At 35.2% G+C, this 23,490-nt stretch overlaps 1 protein-coding gene across 2 annotated transcripts in view; it reads left to right on the top strand.

Annotated features, from left to right (window-relative positions):
* Mier1 (MIER1 transcriptional regulator) overlaps nucleotides 1-23,490 on the top strand; it is a 57,249-nt gene that overhangs the window by 20,120 nt on the left and 13,639 nt on the right. For both annotated transcript variants that reach the window (XM_090334656.1, XM_090334655.1), the window contains 5 exons: nucleotides 13,300-13,458; nucleotides 14,557-14,689; nucleotides 16,891-16,955; nucleotides 18,094-18,166; nucleotides 21,692-21,843. In XM_090334656.1, the coding sequence (XP_090190782.1) occupies nucleotides 13,300-13,458; nucleotides 14,557-14,689; nucleotides 16,891-16,955; nucleotides 18,094-18,166; nucleotides 21,692-21,843 (582 nt within the window). The remainder of the gene's footprint in view (nucleotides 1-13,299; nucleotides 13,459-14,556; nucleotides 14,690-16,890; nucleotides 16,956-18,093; nucleotides 18,167-21,691; nucleotides 21,844-23,490) is intronic.

Raw genomic sequence — 23,490 nt, 5'->3', positions numbered from 1 at the left:
AATTTTGGTTATCTGTTGGGGGGGGAGATTGTGTAGTACATAGTGAAAGTTCAATGTGATCACAGTTGGGATGTTTAAGGCGTTTAAAAAATAGCTTAAGTGTGTGAAGTAATACTGTTCAATGGTGACTTTGTCAGACATCACAGGCCTGTACTATCAAAATGGACTCTATAATTGGGTTCTAAGCTTCCTCATACTCTCCTTTTATTTACTCAGTTTCACAATATTAAGGATTATCATTTTTCTCATTTTCACGACATAAAATATTCTAGACCGTGCCTGTTTCTCTTGATGGTAATCTCTTATGTTTCATCTTTATGAACATTGTTTTACCTACTTTCTTGCTCTCCTTTTTTCTGTTCTTTAACTTCGATTTTAGAGTATACTCAACTATCCTGTTTTCAGTTTTTCATTTTCAGTGTCCTTTGCAGACTCTCCTCGATTGAGGCTTAAATGTTTATATTTTCCAATTCTTGTTTTCCACCTTGATTGGACTAACTGTAAACTGTTGCATCTTTCTATAGATAAAAAACTCTCAAAATGGAATATTAGGTCAGTTGCGTCAGAATCATCCATGGACTTACTTTTAAAAAGTAGAATCTTGTGAGGGTTGGGGGTGTGGGGGAGGGAAATGGGGACCAAGACATGTGAAAGGGTATCAATGTATGTGAATTAATGCACCTTCTATCTGGCAAATATCATGTAACCCTTCTATTAATTACAGTAAAAAGTATATGAAAGAAAGTAGAATCTTGAGGGGCAGGAGTTAGGGGAGGGAAATGGAGACCAAGACATGAGAAAGAGTATCAATATTTGTGAAGTAATGCACCCTCTATCTAGTGAATATAATGTAACCTTCTATTAATTACAATAAAAAATATGAAAAAAAGATATAAAAAGACATGAAAAAAAAGTAGAATTTTCTTTCCTAGAGCATATAAATCCAGAACCTTTGGGGGGGGGATGGAGTCCAAATCTGTATTTGCGTTAAGCAAGTTTAAATTGCATGCACATCAAATTTAGTTTATATGATCTGTTTTCATGTCTGTATTCTCAGTTTTTCCTTACTTTTTGTTTCTTAAACTATTCTCATATTTTGTTTATCCTATTTGACATTTCTGCTTGGATAGTTCAACAGGTATGTTTATATTTTAAACATCCAAAACAACTATTAATTGCTGTCTGTTACTACTGCTCTTTCCCTGTGTTCTCTGAGGTAGCACTACTATTTATATTATTGACTAAGACTGAAACAAGGGTGTCATTTTCCTTCATTCTCAATATCCAATTTCTTCTTATCTGTCTGAAAATACCTCTAATCAGACTTGGTTCATCTCTGCCTAGGCTGCCATTATTTTTATTGTAGACTGTTAGGTCTACTGGCTTCTTCCCAGTTTCACTATTGCCTCTTACTATCTTGCCTTCAGCCTGTTTCTACCTACAGCCATGATGGGGAAATAGAAGCCAATTTATTTTTAACTTCTAGGTTTCTTACTATTCCTAAAGAAAACCCTAACTCCTTAATTTATCTTCAAGGCCCTCTGCATAATATGACCTCTCATCCATGTGTCACAGTACACCACCACCGCACTAGGTGCTTCTATTGGATTACCTTGTTTCTTCCTGCTTCTTTGCCTGCTTAATGTATACTTTCTGGTATGTGCTACCCATGGCTAGCTTTCTGGGTTTTGTGTTGCCCTTTAAAATGGACTTCTCTGTCTCCCAGTGATTTTACTTGGTTATGTTTTCATTTGTATCATATTTAATTGATCTATATATGTATCGTGTGTTTAATTTTACCTAAACAATTTCGTATATGTTCGTTTAATTTATGGACTATAGCTTCCATTTGTTTTATGAAGAGAAGGGACCATGACTGTTTTATTCATCAGTATATTTCAAGGTATCTAGCAAAAATAGTCATTCAAGAAAGGTATTTAATGAGAAATGAATGGATAAATAAATCCTATATTCTGAGAAAATTTATTATGTATATGATCTGTACTCCATGATGAAAAGAGCTTTAATAATAGTGCCAGTTTTTAAGGATTTGTAATATGCAATATAGAAAAATGAGTGCTTATATTTTTATAGTAATAATGATTAGTCTATGTTTTAAAAAATTATTTTGGAGCTCAACAGAGTCCCATTGCCATTTAGTCAGAACTTGCCATTTTGCCTGTTTACTGATGAAAGCTAGCATAATTCATAAGCTGGCATAAGTGACTTAATATTTTATTATTTCAAGCAGGACACAGAATTGGTCTTGGTGGTATGTACTAGTTCTAACAAAACATTTTAAAGACGGATTTAATAGTTTGTGAAGTGGTTGCTTCCAGCTATTTGGGACAGGGGAGCATGACTGTGGTTCATGGATAGCCTGGACAAAACCTGTGTGAAGCTGCTCTTTCAAAAACAAGTCAAGCAGAGTGAAACATGCCTCTAATCTTAGCTAACCAGGGGGAAGGAGGGTCCCAGTCCCAGGCTAGCCTGAACAAAGGCTGGCTTTGAACCTTGATCCTTATTTCTAAGCCTTCTGAGTAGCTAGGATTACAGGCATGTGCCACAGAGCCAGGCTTTGTGTACACTATCTTAAAATCAAACTGAAAGCAGAAAGGACTTACCAGTGGTATAGTACTTGAGGTCATAAGTTAAATCCCTGTTGATTGACAGACAGCACATTATTGCTTCATCAGTAATTTGTGGCTCCAGGCCAATGTTGAATTTCTTGTAGTTTTAAACTCCTAGAAACCAAACCAAATTTGTCTTCTTATTTTAATGATAAACAAGATTGTGTGATTCTGATTATTTTCTTGCTTTTGTAGATGCAAACATTAGTTACATTAAAAAGTGTAAGGTATTTTTTTACTTGGCACTTTGGTTTTTAATATAATTGTGGTACTAGTCTTGTCAATTCATTCATAGTTAGTGGTAACAGTATATTTGAATTTCATTGAAAAATGTTGATAGAAGCAACTATATATTGTTATATATAACAATTAACAATAATAGTTACATGCATATATCCTATCAAAAATATTTTAATTTGTAATTTTAATGACTAAATGTTTTAGTAGAATTAGATAAGCTTGTTAGAATTTACTGTGGTAATCATAGAAGGTTGAGCCATCTCACTGAGAAAAGGTAGTTCTTTATTTTTACTTTCTTTTTTTTTGCCTTTGTTTTATTTTTTTATTTTTGTGTTTGTTCTGGGGCATAAACTTAGGGCCTTGCATTCTTGATTGGCTTTTTTACAAGGCTGGTACTCTACCACATCTCTGCTTCCAGATGTTTGCTTGTCAGTTGAATTAAGAGACAATAGTCACGGATCTTTTCTGCTTGGGCTTGGACCAGTATCCTCAGATCTCAGCCCCCTGAGTGGCTGTGATTACAGATGAGAGCCACGAGCTCCCAATGTTTCATTTTTCATAAAAGCACTTTCCAATTCCCTTTTCGCCTTATTTCTGAATCCTTTCTCTAAAAGAAAAACATCTGTAAGAGATTGAGATTTTCTTGGAATATACACTCATCCCAAATTACATAGAGAAAAAATGGAAATTATGAAAAGGAGTTCATGGCTTTAAAGTTTAAGTCAAGCCCCAGTCAGGAGATTGATTACCTTAGGAACCATCTAAAAGTCCAGTCTGGGTGTGCCCCTTAAATCTTCCTACCTGGAAAACAACCTCCTTCCTCTATCCTGGAAAATTTTTTTTTCTTTATTCTGTTCATTTAGTCCAAGGCCTAGGAGGGGTTTCTGGCAGTGATTAAGAGCTGTTGCATGGCTGGAGACAGGCTACATCTGAAGCTAGGCAAGCACTCTACGATTAGGCCAAACTCCTGGCCTAGAAATGTTTTTTGACTAGCTTAGCTTGGAAGGTTGTTAGTCATATGCTCTCTTATTTTCTTGATGAGCTTTTCAAAGGAAGTTCTAGAAATGAGGATCTGTGGGCAAAACCCAGAGTATACAAATCCAAAAAGACTTGATTTGGGCTCTTTTACCAGGGCCATTCTGCTCCCATAACATGCAACCTTTTATCTTAGTTTTGCATCTTCAAGAGATCTTTTATGCCTTTGCATTTCTCCTTAGCCAATGCTCAGAAAAAAAAGGCATACAACCTCTAGAACCGCAGTTTCACATTTGAAATTGTTCAGATAGAGGTAGATGTGTGAGGCTGCAGGCACAAATTGATGAAGTGATATATGGCAGCCCTCACACCTTGTTAGAATGATTCTGACGAATCTGAGAGGTGAGAGGTCATCAGTGTAGACTTACCCACAAACTAGTAGGAGATGGATGAGATGACCCCAAAAGTTGTGAGTGAAGAGATTTGAAAGCAGATTTGAAAAATTTGGTGGTTGAAGAACATGAAAGTCTTTGAGTGTCTTCCGTCCTGACACAGTGGAAGCACGACTCAATCTACACAGTCCTCTCTGTTTTTCTCCTCTCTTCATAAGTATTTATTGGTAACTCATTTTGCTAACAGTAGGTACATGAAGAGCAGTGTGCTCATCCACCAAAGCACTTAACTCCAGTGACAGCTTGGAGCTTGATGCCAGACCTGTTTTATATAAGTGGTTGTTGACTTTGCCTCTTGTCTTCATTTCACTCCAGATATGTTTCTTTTTATCATTATATTTTGTTGTGGGGGTAATGTATAGAGGGGTTACAGTTACATTTATCAGGTAGTTGTTACATTACTTCTCAACCCTTCTCATGGTTTTGTCCCCCTTTTCCTTCCCCCACCCCCCTCCCAGTCACCTTATCTTTTTAAAAATATACATTCTTTTAATCTTCAGCCAGCCTTCCATCAGCTTACATGGATATGATTATCCCTGTTTTTGTCCTATTACTTAGAAAACTTATTCTTTAAGGCATACTCTTACTCTTTATTCCCATAATCTGTTGACTCAGGAGCTTCTGATTTCATACCGCATTAAGATTACGAACACAGCTAAGGTCAGGTTTCAGGGAATGCAGTATAAGTGAGTTCATAATTCAGCTGAACTACTTCATAAACATGTAAATTTAAATTAACATTGTTAAGTTTCTGTTGATTTTTTAGAGCTGTATTTCTAAACCACTTGGAACAGTGTCTAGCACATGGTCACTAAAATAGTGCTTATCGTTTATGTTTTTTTATTCATTAGAATGGTAAGAACAGATCTGACTCAAAGCTATGAAAATCTTCTGCTTGCCCTATAACTTTTGCTTTCTTTTTTTCTATACTGTTGACACATTGTAATATTATGGTTACATTATTTCACACACATTAGTAGAATGTTTCAATTTAAGTTGAAGGGTATTACTCAATATCTAGTAGAATAAACATTGGAGAGGTTTTCTGAAACAGGTGGCTGATAGGTCTTAGTACAGTTATTATTTCTTTTTTGGAAAGAAATAAGGGAGTGGGTGCCAGGAGTAGGGCCTAGTGGTAGAGTGCTTGCCTAGTATGCATGAAAACCTGGATTTGACTCCTTGGTATCACATACACAGAAAAAATCAGAAGTGGTGCTGTGGCACAAGTGGTAGAGCACTAGCCTTGAGAAAGTTCAAGGACAGTGCCCAGGCCCTGAAGTCAAGCCCCAGAACTGGCCAAAAAAAAAAAAAAAGGAAATAAGGGTCTATTTGCTTTATAGGATACCATGATTCTAACATCAAAATTTGGGACTACAAATACATCCATCTGAAATTAGCTCAGTCAAAGAATTTAATGTAAGGGTCACAGATTTCATTAAGGGTAGGACTTAGGGCTACCTTGGGGCTTCAGTGCCAGCTGAATACATTCTGGTTTTTTACATGAATGGCTTTTCTTTTTTTCAGATCTGCTTTTGTCATGTGTTACTAAATCTCCTAGATTGATTGCTCGAGACAATCTATGCCTTCAGTTGCTGTTGTTAAAATTATAGAAACTGTTTGAGTGTCTTGAAGCATATACTCTGTCTGCTACTGTAGAATAAGTAGTATTCTCAAGCACAAATCCATTCTTGGTTACAGTACAGGTGCTGATCTGAGTGTTGTCAACTTGGTTGTTATAACAAAAATAGAAGAGGATATTTCTAGACTGACAGATACTACAGGACTTTGTAATCTGGGACCCAAAAGATCTAGTAAAACATGCAGACTTCTCAGTCTATGATGATAGTGTTGCTATTTATAAGCAAAGAAGATAAGAAAATCACAAGTTGACAGAGTTTCTTCAGGGAAGAGGCTACAGAATAGGCTCAGTTTTTTTTGGGGGGGGGGTACAGAAGAAAAAATACCAAATACCAGGAATTAAAGAGTGCCAAGAAACGCAGGCTTTCCTCTCTTTGAGATTTTACTTCTGAGTTGCTGGGCATATTGGTGCATACCTATAATCTCAGTACTCAGGTAAGAGGATCATGGATTACAAACAATAATTTTTTTTTTGCCCCTCTACCTTGTTTTGCTTTTTTGTCTGACTTTAAAAAATACATTTTTTAATAGAGATATACTGTTTGTACATTTTCATAAGGTATGCTACTGTATTTCATACAGTACACAATAATCAAATCCGGGTAATAAGCAGTTCAATCTCTTTGGCTATTAAATATTTTTCTGCAGTGTTACGGATTGAACCCAGTCATTTTTGTATTAGGAATTTAGTTCTTTTCTAGTCGTTTAGAAGTACAGAGTTTTTTTTAAACCAGTAGTTAACTTACTATGCTACGGAGGAACCAGAATTCTTGCATTGTCGTTTTAGTTGCCCCCTATTAAATTTCCATCCTCTCTCTCCCCAGTCTCTAATGTCTACTATTCCATTCCATTTGTTTAAAACAGAATTCATTATATATGCAACTCACATGAGTGCTATTTGTATTTGTCTGTGTTCAGCTTATTTCACTTGTTCTCCAGTTATATCCATGTTGCTATATATGATGAAAATTCATTCTTTTTAATGGCCAAATGGTGTTTTGTCCATCCATTAATTTGAAGGGCATCTGAATTGATTCCATATTGTGTCTGTTGTGACTAGTACTACAGTGTAAGCATGGGAATGCAAATTATCCTTTTAGTATAAAACTATTTTATACTTTAATATCAAAAGATTCTAAACCTTTGTTGTGTGTATATATATATATGCACACAATCATACACACACACACACACACACACACGTACTAACAGAATTGCTGTATTATGTGGTAGAAGTCTTTATACAGTGATTGTACACTTTCTACCAACAGTGTATAAAGTGTGTGTGTGTGAGATACTTGCTAATACTCAACAAGCACTTTACCATTTGAACCATATCCTCTGCCCTTACATTTATATTTTTGTATCTTTTTAAAAAATTAGCATACATTGATAGTACATGGGAATTTCATTGGGATAATTCCATTTTAAATTTTCCATTTAAATTAATTTTAATAGAAAATGAATTTTAATAGAAAATTAATATTTTCATATACATGTGAAAATAAAATATATAGGATATATAGGACATATATGTAATCTAAAATAAAAAATGTAAACCTATACCATATATACATACATATATGTATATATATTTTTAAATATTTCCATATCTTCTCTAACATCCTTCCTCCCCACTTTCTGCTAATCCTGCCAAAGAATCCCCTTTTTATACTCATGCCCCATCATCAATTTAGGCTTAGATTCCACATACAAGCAAAAAAACACAATATTTAGCTTTTTGAGCTTGGCTTATGTTACACCTGTCTATCTAGTTTCCTGTAAATGCCATGATTTCATTCTCCTTTAGGTCAGAGTAATACTTCATTGTCAGCATATAACACATTTTTTTTTACCTATGCATCAGTTATTTGTGCAAGGCTAATTCCACAGCCTGGGTATTCTAAATAAGTGCTACAGTAAAACAGGTGGTATGCAGATCTCTCTCCCATATATTCATGAACATTGCTTCAGACATAAGCCCAAGATACCAGGATAAGGTCATAAGGTCAATCTAATTTGTTAAGAACCTCATGCTGATTTACATAGTGGTTGCACTATTTTACATTTCCACAAATTCTTTTATAAGGGATTCTTAATTTGCTCGCCAGCATGTGTTGTTTTCTTGCTAGGCAGACACTTTGCCACTAGAGCCATGCCCTTGTTTGATTGCCATTATGACTTGGGTGAGATGGAATCAGTGTGGTTTTGACTTCATGACTAAGAATATTGAACATTTTATTCATATATTTATTACCTATTTTTGTACTTCTAAGTGTACTTTTGAGGATTATGTGTTAAATTCATTAGCCCATTTATTGGATTGTTGTTTTTGGTATCTTAGTTCTTTGTATGTTTTAGATGTTAATCCATTATCAATTGAACAGCTTGGAACTATTTTCTTTTGTTCTGTAGTTTATGTCTTGATTTTGATAATTATTGCTTTTGATGTGCAAAAGCTTTTAATTTCATGCAGTTCAGTTGTCTGTTCTTGCTCTTGCTTCCTCATTTCAGTCTTCTACATGGAGATAACCAATTTTTACAACCCTATTTGTTGAACAGGCTGTCTTTTCTCCAGTGTATATTTTTGGCTCCTTTGTCAAAAAATCAGATGTAAGTCTGTGGTTTTATTTCTGGGTTTTCCGTGACATTACCATTCTTTCTTTGTTAGTATGGTTTTATAATACAATTTGAATTCTGATATTATGTATCTGCTTTTTTTTCTCCTTAGGATTACCTTTGCTATTCAGTCTTTTATGTTTCCATATAATGAGACTTGTATTAAATTTTAGATTGCTTTTTAAAGTGTAGCCATTTTTATATCACTAATCTGTCACTTCATGTTCGTGGGAGATCTTTCCTCCTTCTGGTATTTTTAGCATCTTTTCTGAAGGTTTTATAGTTTAATTTGTTTAGGTCTTTACTGTCCTTAGTTAAGCTTATTTTTCTAGGTATTTTGCCCCCTAAAACTATCATTAATGGAATTATTTTCCTGATTTTTTTTCTCCATCTGGTCTGATCATTGTTCGTATATATGTATGTTAATTTTTATTGTGTTAATGTTGCCTAAAGTGTTTAATCAATCTAGGAGTTATGGTGGAATCATTAGGTAGAATCATATGATAGGAAAATAGAGATGATGTGTCTTTTTTGCCTTATTGCATTGGCTGAGCATAATTTTTTTTAATAGGATCCCACTAATTTTGTCTAGCCTCAAACTCATGCTTCTCCTGCTTCTGCCTCCAAAGTAGCTAAAATTACAGGTATATACCGCTGTGCCTGGCCTATCATCTCTCTCTTCTCTCTTTTTTTTTCCCCCTTGGTCCTGGGGCTCAAACTCTGGGCTTAGCCATTGTCCCTGGCTCCATTTCACTCAAGGCTAGCACTCTACTATATGAGTCACAGTGCCACTTTCAGCTTTTCTATGATAAGTCTTTTCTGGAGATAAGCTTTTCTGGAGATAAGTCTCATGGACTTTACTGTCTTGGCCTGCTTCGAACCACAGTCCTCAGATCTCAGCTTTCTGATTCCCAGAGCCTCTTTGTACTCAAGGCTAGCGCTCTACCACATGAGCAACAGAGCCACTTCTAGCTTTTTCTGAGTGGCTTATTGGAGATAAATCTCACTAAACTTTTCTGTCCAGGCTGGCTTTGAGCCTCAAGCCTGAAATCTCAGACTGGGGTTAGATGCTATCATATTATTATTTTCATTTGTATATCTCTGATTTGTACTGTTGAGCAGAAAAATAAGAAATTTATAAAGTAACAGTGTATTTATGTATATACCCCCCCCATATACACACATACACATCTAACATACTGTTTAAGAAACTAGATAACCAGAGAAATTAGGTTAAAAAAGAAAAAGCCAAAGTGAAATTTTCTGTAACTTTTTTTTTTTTTTTTTTTGCCAGTCCTGGGCTTGGGCCCAGGGTATGAGCACTGTCCTTAGGTTTTCTCAAGGCTAGAGCTCTACCAGTTGAGCCACAGCACCACTTCTGGCTTTTTTCTAGGTATGTGGTACCAAGGAATCGAACCCAGATGCATGCTAGGCACACACTCTACCACTAGGCCAAACTCCAGGCCAAATTTTCTATAACTTTTAAGTAATCTGTTACTTTGAGTAATAAATCTTTCAGTAATGCTTTTTGGGAGAGGCTACTCCAGACAGTATGTCTACTTTAATCAGAATAACCTGATTATTTGTTTTGATTTCTGTACTCCAGCATTTGTCATTTCCTCTGACTTGACTGGCTTTTCTCCATCTTTATCTTCTAATTCATTTCCTCATCAGATCTATACAGTTATAGACCTTTACAGTCTTTTTGTTCCTTTCTTAGTATTGGAAGTATTGCTAGATTTTTGTTTGAGAAGTGAATTTTTATATAATGAGTCATACTTCTTATCTGTGTATCTAAGAAAAATTCTTGATCTGACCATCGATGTCAGACTTTCTAAATACTTTTTCCACAGGGGGATTTCTTTCTATGCAGTTATCATATAGCCATTTGTTTATAAGGGCATATCATTAATTGAAAGCTTAATTGAAGATAATGTTCAGGCTTATTATCTTCCACTAAAAAGGTTGATTTACTGATGTCTTATCCTCAACTTGTGAGCTGGTTCTAAGGTAGTCACATATTGTAGCAGTAGAACTCTCTGGAACTGCTTAAAATGCAGATTCCCAACCTTCCCAACTTAAAACCTTTTAGATTAAAAACTTAACTTGAGGCTGAGTACTCTGTTTTAGTAAGCCTTTAGGCTGATTTTAATACTCTTGAAGATAGATAAGCAATATAAAAGGCCTAAGGGCAGTTATTTGAATAATACTTTCTTAAAACCAGGGGTCTTGTGTTTTAGTGGGAGGAGGAGTTCAAAATAGACCACTGCCATTAAAGTAAAAGATGTCACTCAACACACTTTAAAAAACTGTTATATTTGTGATGTGTGTGCGTGCGTGCGTGCGTGCGCGCGCAGGTGCGTGTGTGGGTGTATGTGCACCAGAGAAAGGGGGAGAAAGAAAGGGAGGGAAAGAGGGGGGTGAGGGAACTGCACTCCTAGAACTTGAATTTGGGGCCCAGATGCTGCCTGTGAGCTTTGTTGCTGAAGGATAGTGCTCTATCATTTGAGTGACAGCTCCACTTCTTGTTTTTGGATGGTTAATTGGAGATAAGAAGCCTGCTGCGGCTGACTTCAAACCACCATACTCACATCTCAGCCTCCTGAGTAGCTAGGATTACAGGTATGAGCCACCAGCTCCTGGTGAATATTCTTTTGTTTTTTTCCCTTGCAGTTTTGGGGTTTGAACTAAGGGCCTCATGCTTGCTAGGCAGATGCTCTACTACTTGAACATGCCTCCAGCTCAACACACTTTTAAAAATTACAGGTAATAGTTGCATATCAGGATAATTTTGAGGATGAACTAAATCTGAAACAAGATCTTACTAATTTTTAAGATCTGTATCAATCTTAGTTGCAAACTGAGATGCCAATGTTTTCCCTGGTTTATAGTAGTGACCATAGTTGTTTTACTTACTTCTAATTTGGGTTGCAGGATGAATTTCAGAAAAATTCCATGAGTTTAAGGTGATTAGTAGATCTCCGCTATCACTGCATGGTGTTCCTCTCTGGCTTCCTCAATTTCAAATAAAAGTAGCAGATACTATCACCTGCTACTTTTAAACCTAATTAAGATTGTGTAATGCTCTGACTCTATTTTCATTCTTGCGTGAAGAAATGAAATTACAGTACCTGGCATAAATGCCTGGCACCTAAGGGATACTTTATGACAACTCTTTATTATTATGTATGAAACTCAACCTTTTCTGTATCTTACTCTCATTCTGCTTATTTTATCTCTTCATTTTTGAAGAGATATGCTCAAATTTCAGTATCATATGCCAGATTATTGGCCATTAGGCCAGATCTTCAGGGACCAGGTTTTTGGACACTACCATTTGTGCTTTGAGAACCACAGTGTGGTGAGTGTGATATATACATATGCTGGTCATTGAACTATGTCAATATGTTGCTTAATGTGATACTGCTTTTCATGCTGTAGCTTCTGTAAATCATTATGTCTTCCAGAACTGACTCTTCAGAAACAAGTTGATTTTTAACTAGAGTATATCTACAAAGTGAACAGAAGTATGGAATAGCATTTTTTCCTATAAGTCATGTTCACATTATAGTGAGTCAGTTGCTTATTGCACATGGATTCTGAACAATAAAGAGTTAATTCTTGTAGTCTAAGTTATAGTGTCATCAGGTTATATTGTTGAGTTCAAAGTATATATTTGGACTGCAGAGGTTTGTTTGTCATATGGGCTAGACATTTTAGCCTACAAATAAGGTACAGGATGCTAGAAAATTATAAGAGCATGTCTTTCATGAATTATGTATTTCTGGGTTCTAAACTTGACACTTGACACTTCTCTGCCTTTAGAGAAAATGTTTGTGTATATGTATATTTGTTTGTTGTGTTTAATATGTTCAGATTATTTGGCTTAAACATTCCTTTCCATCACTAGAATATTATATTTCCTTGATAACATTACAGGAAGCTGATATTTCATTTTGCTGTTTTAGAAGCTTTAACTATAAAGAGTATTTGTTTTTTGGAGGATTGAGGAATGCCCCTGACTTAGGAACTATGTTGTATTAATATATCATAGGCTTTTAAAGTTAGAAGGGTTAATTCTGGCTACATTATATGCATGTAATGTGCATACGTGTGGTGACAGGCAGGGAAGTGGTACCTGGGTTGGATCTAGGGCCTTGCATAAATGCTGTACCATTTCAGCTGTATCTCCAACCCGCTGGTTTGGGTTTTTCTTTTCTTTTTTAAAAATGGTTTAATCTTCCTACCTGTGTTTTCTCATCTATGAAATCAAGGTAATATAACCTATCTGTAAAAGATGGTAAGGATTACATGAAATCATTTTATTTAGAATTGAAATAGCTATAGGAAAGACTGTATGACTAAGTTAATTTTAGATTAGTGTTTGTATTATACTCAAAAGGTATTGATCGATTTATCCGGGTGCAGTGGCTCCTAGCTGCTTTGAGGCTGAACTCTGAGGATCTCAGTTCAAAGCCATTCCGGGCACCAAAGTCCATGAAACTCTTATCTCCAATTAACCACTAGAAAACTGGAAATGGCACTGTGGCTCCAGGGATAGGGTGGTAATCTTAAGCTGAAGAGCTCAAGGATATCGCCTAGGCCCAGAGTCCAAGCTTTATGATTTTGAAAATTTGTTACTGCTACAGAATGTTCTTTGTAAATGAATAATACAGAGATTTGTGAATATGTAAAAATATGAAATCACTGATGGTAGAAATTCACTTTTATTTTGGTGTACTTAGGAAGGCGACATGCCAATTCATGAACTTCTCAGCCTTTATGGTTATGATAGTACTGTCCGACTACCTGAAGAAGATGAGGAAGAAGAGGAGGAAGAAGAAGGTGAAGATGATGAAGATGCTGACAATGATGACAACAGTGGCTGTAGTGGGGAAAATAAAGTAAGCACAGAGCAGTTCCTCTTTTATCTGTGGAGTTTGTATCTTTCAGGACCTTCAGGGGATGACTGAAACTAGAGTGTACTAATTTTATAATTTCTAAATTTAAATTCTATAATTTATAAATTAGGTACACTTAGATTAAGTCCTAAAAATAATATAGTACATAAGTAACTGGAAACACGATGGAATTCTGTGTTGCCATCAGAAAGAACGACATCGCCCCATTTGTAAGGAAATGGAAAGACTTAGAAAAAAATATATTAAATGAAGTAAGCCAGACTCAAAGGAACATAGGCTCCTAGCAGAGGTTTACAGTAGGGCAAAATCTAGATACATAAGTAGGATGAGGATAAGTAAAAGGACCTCCAGGATATAGAAACAAGAGCCATATAAGATGTGACTGTTATTCTTAATGTACTGTGTTATTTCTCATCTTACCTTGTTATCTGATATATTGTATATATGTTTATTTGCTTATTTGAAATAGGATAGGGAAGGGGGGAAAAGATAAGGGGAGGGGTGGTGGGAAGGAAATGGGGACAAAAACATGAGAAGGGGTAGCAATGCTTGTTAAGAAATGTACCTTCTGTCTGGTAAATATAATGTAACCCTTCTATTAATTACAATAAAAAATTAAAAACAAAAAGAAGATTAACTGGAAATCCTCTGTAAGCACTCTTGAGAGGTAACAATTAAGTCTGTCAGTTTAGATTTCTTTTCAGTGCTTTTTCAAAATATTACAGAGCAGCTTTTAAATAAAGTTAATGGACAGTTCTGTTTTTTACCTTATAGACAGACTTTTATTACTTACCTTGAAATAATTTTAGATGTAACGGGATACAACTTCTAGTGTTAACACCTTATGTAGCAATGTTATTCATATCAAAACTAACCAGCAATTCTGGTTACAGTACTGTTCAAACTAAAATATTTGGATTTTACCAATAAGATCCTTTCTCCTGTTCCACATGCCAGCCAAAGCCACTGTATTGTACTTAGTCTTCTGGTTATATTTAAAATAAAATGATCTGTGGCCTTTCATCTGTAATAGTGTTCTTTACATTTTAAATTAACAATTATTACTATTAATAACTGTAGGAAGAAAATACAAAGGATTTATCAGGTCAGGAAGATGAAACTCAGTCTTCCAATGATGACCCATCACAATCTGTTGCTTCTCAGGATGCTCAGGAAATAATACGTCCACGTCGATGTAAATATTTTGATACAAGTAAGTATTATTGCTTTACTTAGAATATAATTTTCACTCTTGAATAGTACCTAAAATTCGCATGTGTTTTTCTTTGTTCTGTTAGAGTTTATTCTGAAATCTCTTGCACAAACAAGTAGACTATGCTATTGGTTGTTAGTTTAACAATAATTCAGGCCCTGTTTTCAGTAAATATATTATAATAACTATTCTAAGTACTACCTGATTTTTTTTTTTTTTTTTTTTTTTTTTTTTGCCAGACCTGGGCCTTTAACTCAGGCCTGGGCACTGTCCTTAAGCTTTCTCAAGGTTAGAGCTCTACCACTTGAGCCACAGCACCATTTCTGCCTTTTTTCTGTGTATGTGGAACCGAGGAATTGAACCCTGGTTTTCGTGCATGCTAGGCAAGCACTCTTTCACCAGGCCAAACTCCTGGCCCATTACCTGACTTTTGGTGGGGTTTTTTTTTTCTTCTTTTTTTAAAAAAAATTTCTTAGGGGGCAGTAGTCTTTCAATTTCATTTTCTACATCTATTCCTCTTTCCCTTTTTAAGAAAAGATATATATTTATTATACATAACCTAACAAAGGGATAGTCTGAGAAACATGCCATAAAGCAATTTCTTGGTTGTAGAAATTTCATAAAATGTACTTAAAGGTGACTACACCATCACCTTATGGTATAAGCTTAGGAGGACACTATCATAATGCAGTCTTATTGCTCAGATGTTTGTCTATAGCCCATGATGATACATGAGCATTGCTTTCTCTAATCATGGGCCACTCTGATCTAAAAGTGATTCCCTTTCCGTAAGAACACAGGTTTGTGTGTTTTACCTGCTGTTCTGTAATGTTTCATTCTAAGCCCAAATTACACACAGATCCTTGATAGGAACAATTCAGCTACCAGTATTACCAATTTAAATTCTATACCTTAAAAAGGAGAAGGCTACTTGAAAGAAGTAAGTTCATATAATGTAATGACTAATAAAACATGGATAGTTTGAATTATTTGTTTCACATTAAGTGTAGAAGTACTAGTTAAAATTTTCATGTGGTAATAATTGAGTTCCTTTTTCAAAGATCTATTCCAACTGCAGGTATATTAGTATGGAAAAGATTAATTAATGAAATAATTCTGTTAATTTTCTTTGCATACTAAAACATAGATGCTAAGTTAATAGCTTTGCCTTTGGGAAGAATATTGATTGTATGCTTGCAAGCTGATATTTCGGTTGTGCTGGATGCATGGAAGCTATACAAATAGTTCCTCTGTTAGCTTTTCAATAAATCTTTACATCATTTCCACATTGAACTTTATATGACATTTTAGGTTTTAAACAATGTTAACAATCTAAATAATAGTTTGACATTTGCAAATCCTTTATATAGATATATTCTTGTTTCAAAATGTAAACAACAGCTTTCTGTTAAAAAAAAATGGTTAGGGAGAACAGGTGCTTTAGAATATACTCTCTCTTCTAATGTTCCCCTAAAGTTTTCCTATAAAGTCCCCAGTGTTATAAAGAACACTGTTTAGAAAAACTGCTTTGTCCAAATTCTACTTTTTAAGTGAAAACACTCTTAGACCATATGACTTTGTCATCAGGGTGTGTCTAGTAAAATGAAGATTAAAAAACAGATTATCTTGGGCTGGGAAGGTGGCTTTGTGGTATTGCTTGCCTAGTGTGAATGAAGCCCAGGGTTTGATTCCTTAGTATAACATAAACAGAAAAACCTGGAAGTGGCTCTGTGGATCAAGTGCTAGCCTTTAGCAAAAAAAAAAAAAAGTTCAGGGACAGTGCTAAGGACCTGAGTTCCAGCCCTAAGACTAGCAAAAAAGGTTTATGACTTTTTGTTGGGGTTTTGTTTTGTTTTGTTTTCCTGTTGTAGAGAGTTATGTATTGATTATTTAATTAAAAATCCTTACTGCCAGGTGCACACAGTGGTTCACACCTGTAATCTTAGCTACTCAAGAGGCTGAGATCAACGTCCTGAGACTCTTCTCTCCAATTAACCTCTAGAAAACTGGGGCTTGCTTGGCTCAAGGGTAGGGCTGTAGCCTTGAACTGAAGAGCTCAGGGATGGCGCCCAGGCTGAATTCAAGCTCCACCAAAAAATTAAAAAAAAAAATCTTAATTCAGTAGACCTTTTGTATGTCTAAATACAAAGATACTGATCTACACATATGCATTTGTTTTATAGTATCATTGTTTATTCTAGATAGTGAAATAGAAGAAGAATCTGAAGAAGATGAAGATTATATTCCATCAGAAGACTGGAAAAAGGTAGTTAGGACCATATTTCCCTAAAACTTAAAATATTTAAAAAGCCAGTTGTTTTTCTTTTATCACCTCTGTGTATTGATGTTTATAAGCATTTTGTGACATTGAAGCATTTTATAAATATTCAGGTTCCCCTTTAATATATCCAAGTAAAAGTATTAGATTTTTTTTATCAAATAAAAAGCATGCAAAGTTTTGGATTTTATTGAGCTAGTCAGTTCTCAAACAAGTATATAGTTGGAAAATGATTATAATAATGGAAGTTTTCAATACTGTAGCACATTATAAAAAGTCTGAAAATGATTGGAATTAATGTTGATATATATTACTGATAAGTGGCATGTTAATTTGAATACTGATAAAAGTTTGGTTTCTCTGTTACTGTACACAGTTAATTATTTCTAAAAGGAGTCTAAAACAGTTATTAATACATAAACAACCATTGCTTTGAAAACAAAATAGCTCAAAACATCAAGTTGAATGAATCCCTAAAAGGTGATTTCTAGGGTAGTTTCACTTAATCTGATTTGAATACTCAGATAATCAGATTTCCTATAATAAGATTTAGCTGTGTTTTTGCTGGGGAATATTTTTTCAATTTTGTACTGAAATTTAAAAATACCCATTTGGTTTGGGGTTTCACCTATTTGGGCCCCCGCCAGCTTGTCATTTCTCTTACTAAAGCTATTTCTTAGATTTAAATGTATGTCAGAATCACTTAGGGAGTAACACATGTTGAGTCCTGTCCTAGAGTTTCTGATTTAGTAGGCATGGATGGAACATTTGGATTTCTCAGTTCCTGCTGATGCTGGTGATTCAACATATTTTAAATGCAGATACTCTGAAAACATCTGAATCTGACTCCTTTTCACAGTGTTATATGATTATGTAATGACCTGAAAGATTAGAATTTACTTTTACCATATGTTGACGTATTTTCATCTACACTGCATTTTACCTGTTATATAACATGCTAATATTTTCATCCAGTCATATGCAGGTGATAACTCATTATTAACTCACAATAGTCCTCTGAGGTAGTTGGTTGGTTTTATGACAGATCAGGTTACCTAGGAAATTATTTAAGCCAGAGAATCATGCCACTAGATCTTTCTAATGTTCTGTGTTATTTTTAAAATAGGAGATTATGGTGGGTTCCATGTTTCAAGCAGAGATTCCAGTTGGCATTTGTAGATACAAAGAAAATGAAAAGGGTGAGTTACTTAGCTGGACTTAACACTGTTGAAGTAATGCTCTATTATTATATGTCGATGTAATAAGAGCATGATAATCTACTAAATAATACCATTGATTGATGAAAGATGCCTGCATTATTTCTACAGGAACCATTTACTGTTTTCCAAGTTTTTTCCATATAAGTTTAGTAGAAAAAATGAATGCCTTTTGTTTCTTTGATTTAAAACAACCCAGGCATATGTTTCTCCCCCTTTTTTTTCCTTCAAATTTTAAATCTTGGTACTATGCCCTTTAACCTTTATAACTAAAAGCAGGTTATTTTGTGTTCATATTAAAACAGTTTTTAAAACACATTAAAAGCTATGTATATATAGTGGGACAAACCTATCCTCCCAGGATATATTCCGCAAAGGCAGAATTGTAGGTCTGAGGCCATTCTAGAAAACATACACTCAATTGATATGAAGCTCCTTTGCATCCAAGTATGTTGGCTCAAATAGATATTTTCAGTTTCTCAGGAAACTGAGATCTAAAGAATTGATACTTAAGGCTAGTCCAGGTAAAAAGTTAACAAGACCCAGACTTTAGCAAAAATGTTTGATGCGGTGGTCCATTGTCATCCCAGTTCTGTAGAAGTTGTGGATAGAAGAACCCAGGCAGAAAACACCATGAGATCCTACACTGAAATAAAACCAAAAGGTCTGGGAATATGCCTTAACTGCCTTTCTGAGAAGCATAACTTTTAATATTTTCTCCCCTACCCCCACCAAAAAAAGCAAAAAAAAAAACCCTTACTTGCTTCTGAAGTTTTTAATACTACTGAAAAAGAATAATTTGATATTTACATATTTAAAATAACAGATAGTATGTACATACTTAAGTTTTACATGATTTTTAAGTCATTTTATCTACCAGGTCCTAAGGCAAGTCATCCTTTGAATAATCTAGAACTCCTAAGGATTTTTTTGTCTTTTACATTAGTCATTTTAGATGGGATTGTCTCTCTCTCTCTCTCTGTCTCTCTGTCTCTGTCTCTCTGTCTCTCTGTCTCTCTCTCTCTCTCTCTCTCTCTCTGTCTCTCTCTACCTCTCTCTACATATATTTTTTTTTTAATTTATTTTTTTTTGCCAGTCCTAGGCTTGAGCTCAGGGCCTGAGCGCTGTCCTTGGACTTTCTCAAGGCTAGAGCTCTACCACTTGAGCCTCAGCACCACTTCCAGCTTTTTGCTATGTTTGTGGTACTGAGGAGTTGAACTAGGCCAAACTCCCGGCCCCTGTTGTCTATATTTTTAATGAACAACATGATACATCATTCAATGCTAAACATCTTAGTTTCCTTCCCATTTCAGTTTCACATACGCAGACCCTTTTAGAGTTGAGAAATCTTTCATTATTTTTTTTTCTATTCTAGTTGATTCTAATCTAGTCATATTCTTAATATGTACTTACCCTCAGGAGCCCAATAGATCAGAAACAGTCTAGGAATACCACAGGCTAGTAAATTTGCATGACAAAAGTTCAACATAGAGGTGTTAAATATTGAAGTATAGTAACAGACAAAGTGTAAACTGGGGATATAATTTGGGCTGATTTTGGAATCAGGAAAGACAATATAGGTAAATTTTTTTTTTTAGAAACACAAATTGTTCTCAATGTTCATTATCTTGGATACTTTAATTGAATAAAATGAACAATTACTCTGAGGTTAATGAAATAATCAGTACTACTTGCTTAGCCACTTCAAGCCAGTTCCAAAAGTCTGGCTTGTCATTTGGCACTACCTTGGTGATGGTTGTCGTCTCTGCTTAAGTAAACCCTGTGTATACAGTTTGCAGAATTGTCACTTGTTCCAGGTGTTTTAGGTAGTTTGTATTTGTTCCATTGCCTATGAGATTATTTGGGACTGTAGGACCCTTTATCTTCATTATTTTGTGTTAGGACCACCCCAAGAATATACGTAATCTCAGTCTGTTTCCTTTGGAGAAAACAGGCTGAACAGGAAGCAAATATCAGTAGCAATATTTTCACATTTACTTTATCATTGAAGTTTATTGTGTTTAGAATTCACAGTTTTATTAGACTTACATAAGCAGTTTAGAAAAGAATACCTTGTTAAGGACTTCAGATATTAGTTTTCAATTACATTTTAAAGGAGAGTTTGCATTTTAAAAACAGTATATGTGTATGGATAGAGGGGCAAAGTAATTCATGTGAAAACAGTATATTGCCTGGTATGGAGACTACCTAATACACTTCATTAGTTGTTAATTTTTTTATTTTTATTTTTTGCCAGTCCTGGGGCTTGAACTCAGGGCCTGGGCACTGTCCTTGAGCTTTCTTAAGCTAACATTCTACCGGTTGAGCCACAGCACAATTGGCAGCTGTTTCTGCACATGTTGGACCAATGAATCGAACTGCTTTGGGTGTGCTGGACAAGCACTCTGCCATCAGACCACACTTAATTTCTTAATACAAGGAAAGCTACAAAGTTATCTTTGCTCAGAATTTTTTTTGCATGTCATTTTCCTTTTTATTGGTGTTTACAACAAAAGCATTAAAAACTTGCCTACTAGTTACTCCCTTTTCACAACCAAACTTTTCAAAGGAGTTTCACCTTTCACTTATACTTCAGATTTCTCTTTAATATAACTTCTATCTCCATCTCTGCACAGAGAACAGGTCTCATAATATTAACTTCCTTGTTAGTAAAACCAATATAATTTTTTCACTATTTATCCTAATCATTCCTAGTCTTTGAAATTACCTTCTGAACACTTTCACTTGATTCCTGTGATGTTACACTTGACCTTAATTCTATCTTAATGACTTCCTGTTCTGTTTTCTACTTGATGTTACTCAGGTTCTTATCTGATTTTTCCTCTTTAAATTTTGGTGAGATTTAGACTTTAGACTTATAATGGGTATAATTTTTTTTGTGTGTGGGTCATGGGGCTTGAACTCTTTGCCTGGGCACTGTCCCTGAGCTCTTCAGCTCAATTCCACCACTAAGAAATGATTAGTGTTAGGACTGGGAGCATGGCCTAGTGATAGAATCCTTGTCTAGCATGCATGAAGCCTTGGGTTCGATTCCTCTGTACCATATAGACAGAAAAAGCCACAAGTGGTGTGGTGGCTCAAGTGGTAGAGTGCTAGCATTGAGACAAACACAAAGTCAGTGCCCAGGCCCTGAGTTCAATCCCCAGGACTAGAAAAAGAGAGAGAGAGAGATACATGATTAGTATTGTTAATGTCTGGTGCACATAATTAAGCCAAGCCCTGCTAGCTCATTCCTGTAATCCTAGCTACTCAGGAGGGTGAGAGCTCAGGATCGAGATTCAAAGCCAGCCCTTGTGCAGAAGTCCTTGAAAAAAAACAGAAATAGCAGCGCCTATGGCTTAAGTGGTAGAGCGGTAGCGTTGAGCTGAAGAACTCAGGGACAGCCCCAGACAGTCCCAGAGTCCAGGTCCTATGACCAACAAAAAAAACTAAAAAAAAAACCCAAATCATATAATTAATATCAAAAATATTTTTTTACTAATTTAGTATATGAAAATGAAGATCAGCTCTTGTGGGACCCTGAATATTTACCAGAAGATAAAGTAATTGTGTTTCTTAAGGATGCATCTAGAAGAACAGGTGATGAGAAAGGTGTAGAAGCTATTCCTGAAGGATCTCATATAAAAGACAATGAGCAGGTAAGTCTGTGAAAAAGAAACAATTGAGGCTTTCTGCATGTGAATTACCCACACGCATTTTATAAATGTGAATATGATTTTTTCCAAGTCTTTCCATTTACTTACAAAATGGGGTGATACCATTCTCTTGGATGGCAGCATATAATTCCATTGTATATAAATACCACATCTTCTTGATCCAATCATCTGCTGAGGGGCGTCTGGGTCGGTTCCATATCTTATCTATGGTAAATAGTGCTGCAGTGAACATCATTGTGCTAGTGGCTTTAGTATGTCCTTATTTCTGGATATTTGGGTAAATACCAAGTTATGGAATTGCTGGGTCATAAGGGAGCTCTATGTTTAGGCTTTTGAGGAATCGTCATTGCTTCCCATAGTGGTTGAACGAGTTTACACCTCCACCAACAGTATAGTAGCCATCCCTCCTGGCTACATCCTTAAGTCTTTAGCCTATCTTTTAATGGAATGGTTATTTCTTTGAAGATTTGTTTTTGAGAGATTCAATTCTTTTAGCTGTAGATATATATTTTAGATATGAGGCCCATGACTGTTCTATTGTTAGTGAAGATCTTCCCCCACTCTGGACTTTCCATTTAACTTGCTAGCTATGTCCTTTGCCATACACAGAAGCTCTACAGTTTAATGCAGTCCCATTTGTCCAAACTTTCTTTAATTTGTTGTGTTTCTGGGTTTTTATTAAGAAAGTTTTGACCTGTGCTAAGGAGTTCTGATGTTTTTCCTATTCCTTCTTCTAAAGTTTTCAGGGTATCTGCTTTGACCTCAATGGTTTCCCTTATTTGTAATAATTAGTACACATCTATGACTCTCCTAGCAGAGGATTACAATACCTAACTACATAAGGTCATGTAGGATGAGACTAAATGAAAGGATCTCTAGGATATGGAAAGAATTGCTTTTATCTTGTGTGATTGTTGTTCTTAATGTACTATGTTATTTCTCTTCCCTTTTTTGCTCTTTGGTTAATCTCATGTTGTTACTGTATCTGACTTTGTTACCTGGTATATTGTATGTACATTTATTTATTTGAAATAGGAGGGGGGGGAAAGATGATGGGGGGAGGGAAATGAGGACAAAAATATGAGAAGGGGTATCAGTGTGTGAGAAGTAATGCACCTATTACCTGACGAATGTAACTGCAAACCCTCTATATATTACCCCCAAAATAAAAGACAGTTAAAAAAATAAATGTGAATATGAAAGCTATCACTTTTAATTGCTCAAAGCAAAAATTCCTATGCTGTTAATAGCAGAAGATCCAAGATGATCAGCCATTGTTACTATGCTTATTTGCCTATTTCAGCTCAAATAAATTTTAATTTATTTAAGTTTTAATTTGCTGGTATATATTTTATATGGCTTTTTAAAATTTTTTTGATTATCCCGAAAGTCTATGGATATCATTCTTAGAAAATTTGGGATAATGTCATTATATCATGTTAACACTAGTACTAGAGCCTTTTTAAAAACAAAAAAATTTATTATCTTTTTTTTCATATATTTTTTATTGTAATTAATAGAAGGGTTACATGATATTTGCCAGATAGAAGGTGCATTAATTCCCATACATTGATACCCTTTCACGTGTCTTGGTCCCCATTTCCCTCCCCTACACCCCCACCCCTCATC

This window comes from Megascapheus bottae, chromosome 6 (assembly GCF_031878675.1).
Source record: "Megascapheus bottae isolate mThoBot1 chromosome 6, mThoBot2.hap1, whole genome shotgun sequence".
NCBI classification, from domain to species: domain Eukaryota; kingdom Metazoa; phylum Chordata; class Mammalia; order Rodentia; family Geomyidae; genus Megascapheus; species Megascapheus bottae.
The sequence above is the reverse complement of the archived record's forward strand: the minus strand, read 5'-3'. Positions and strand labels throughout refer to the sequence as shown.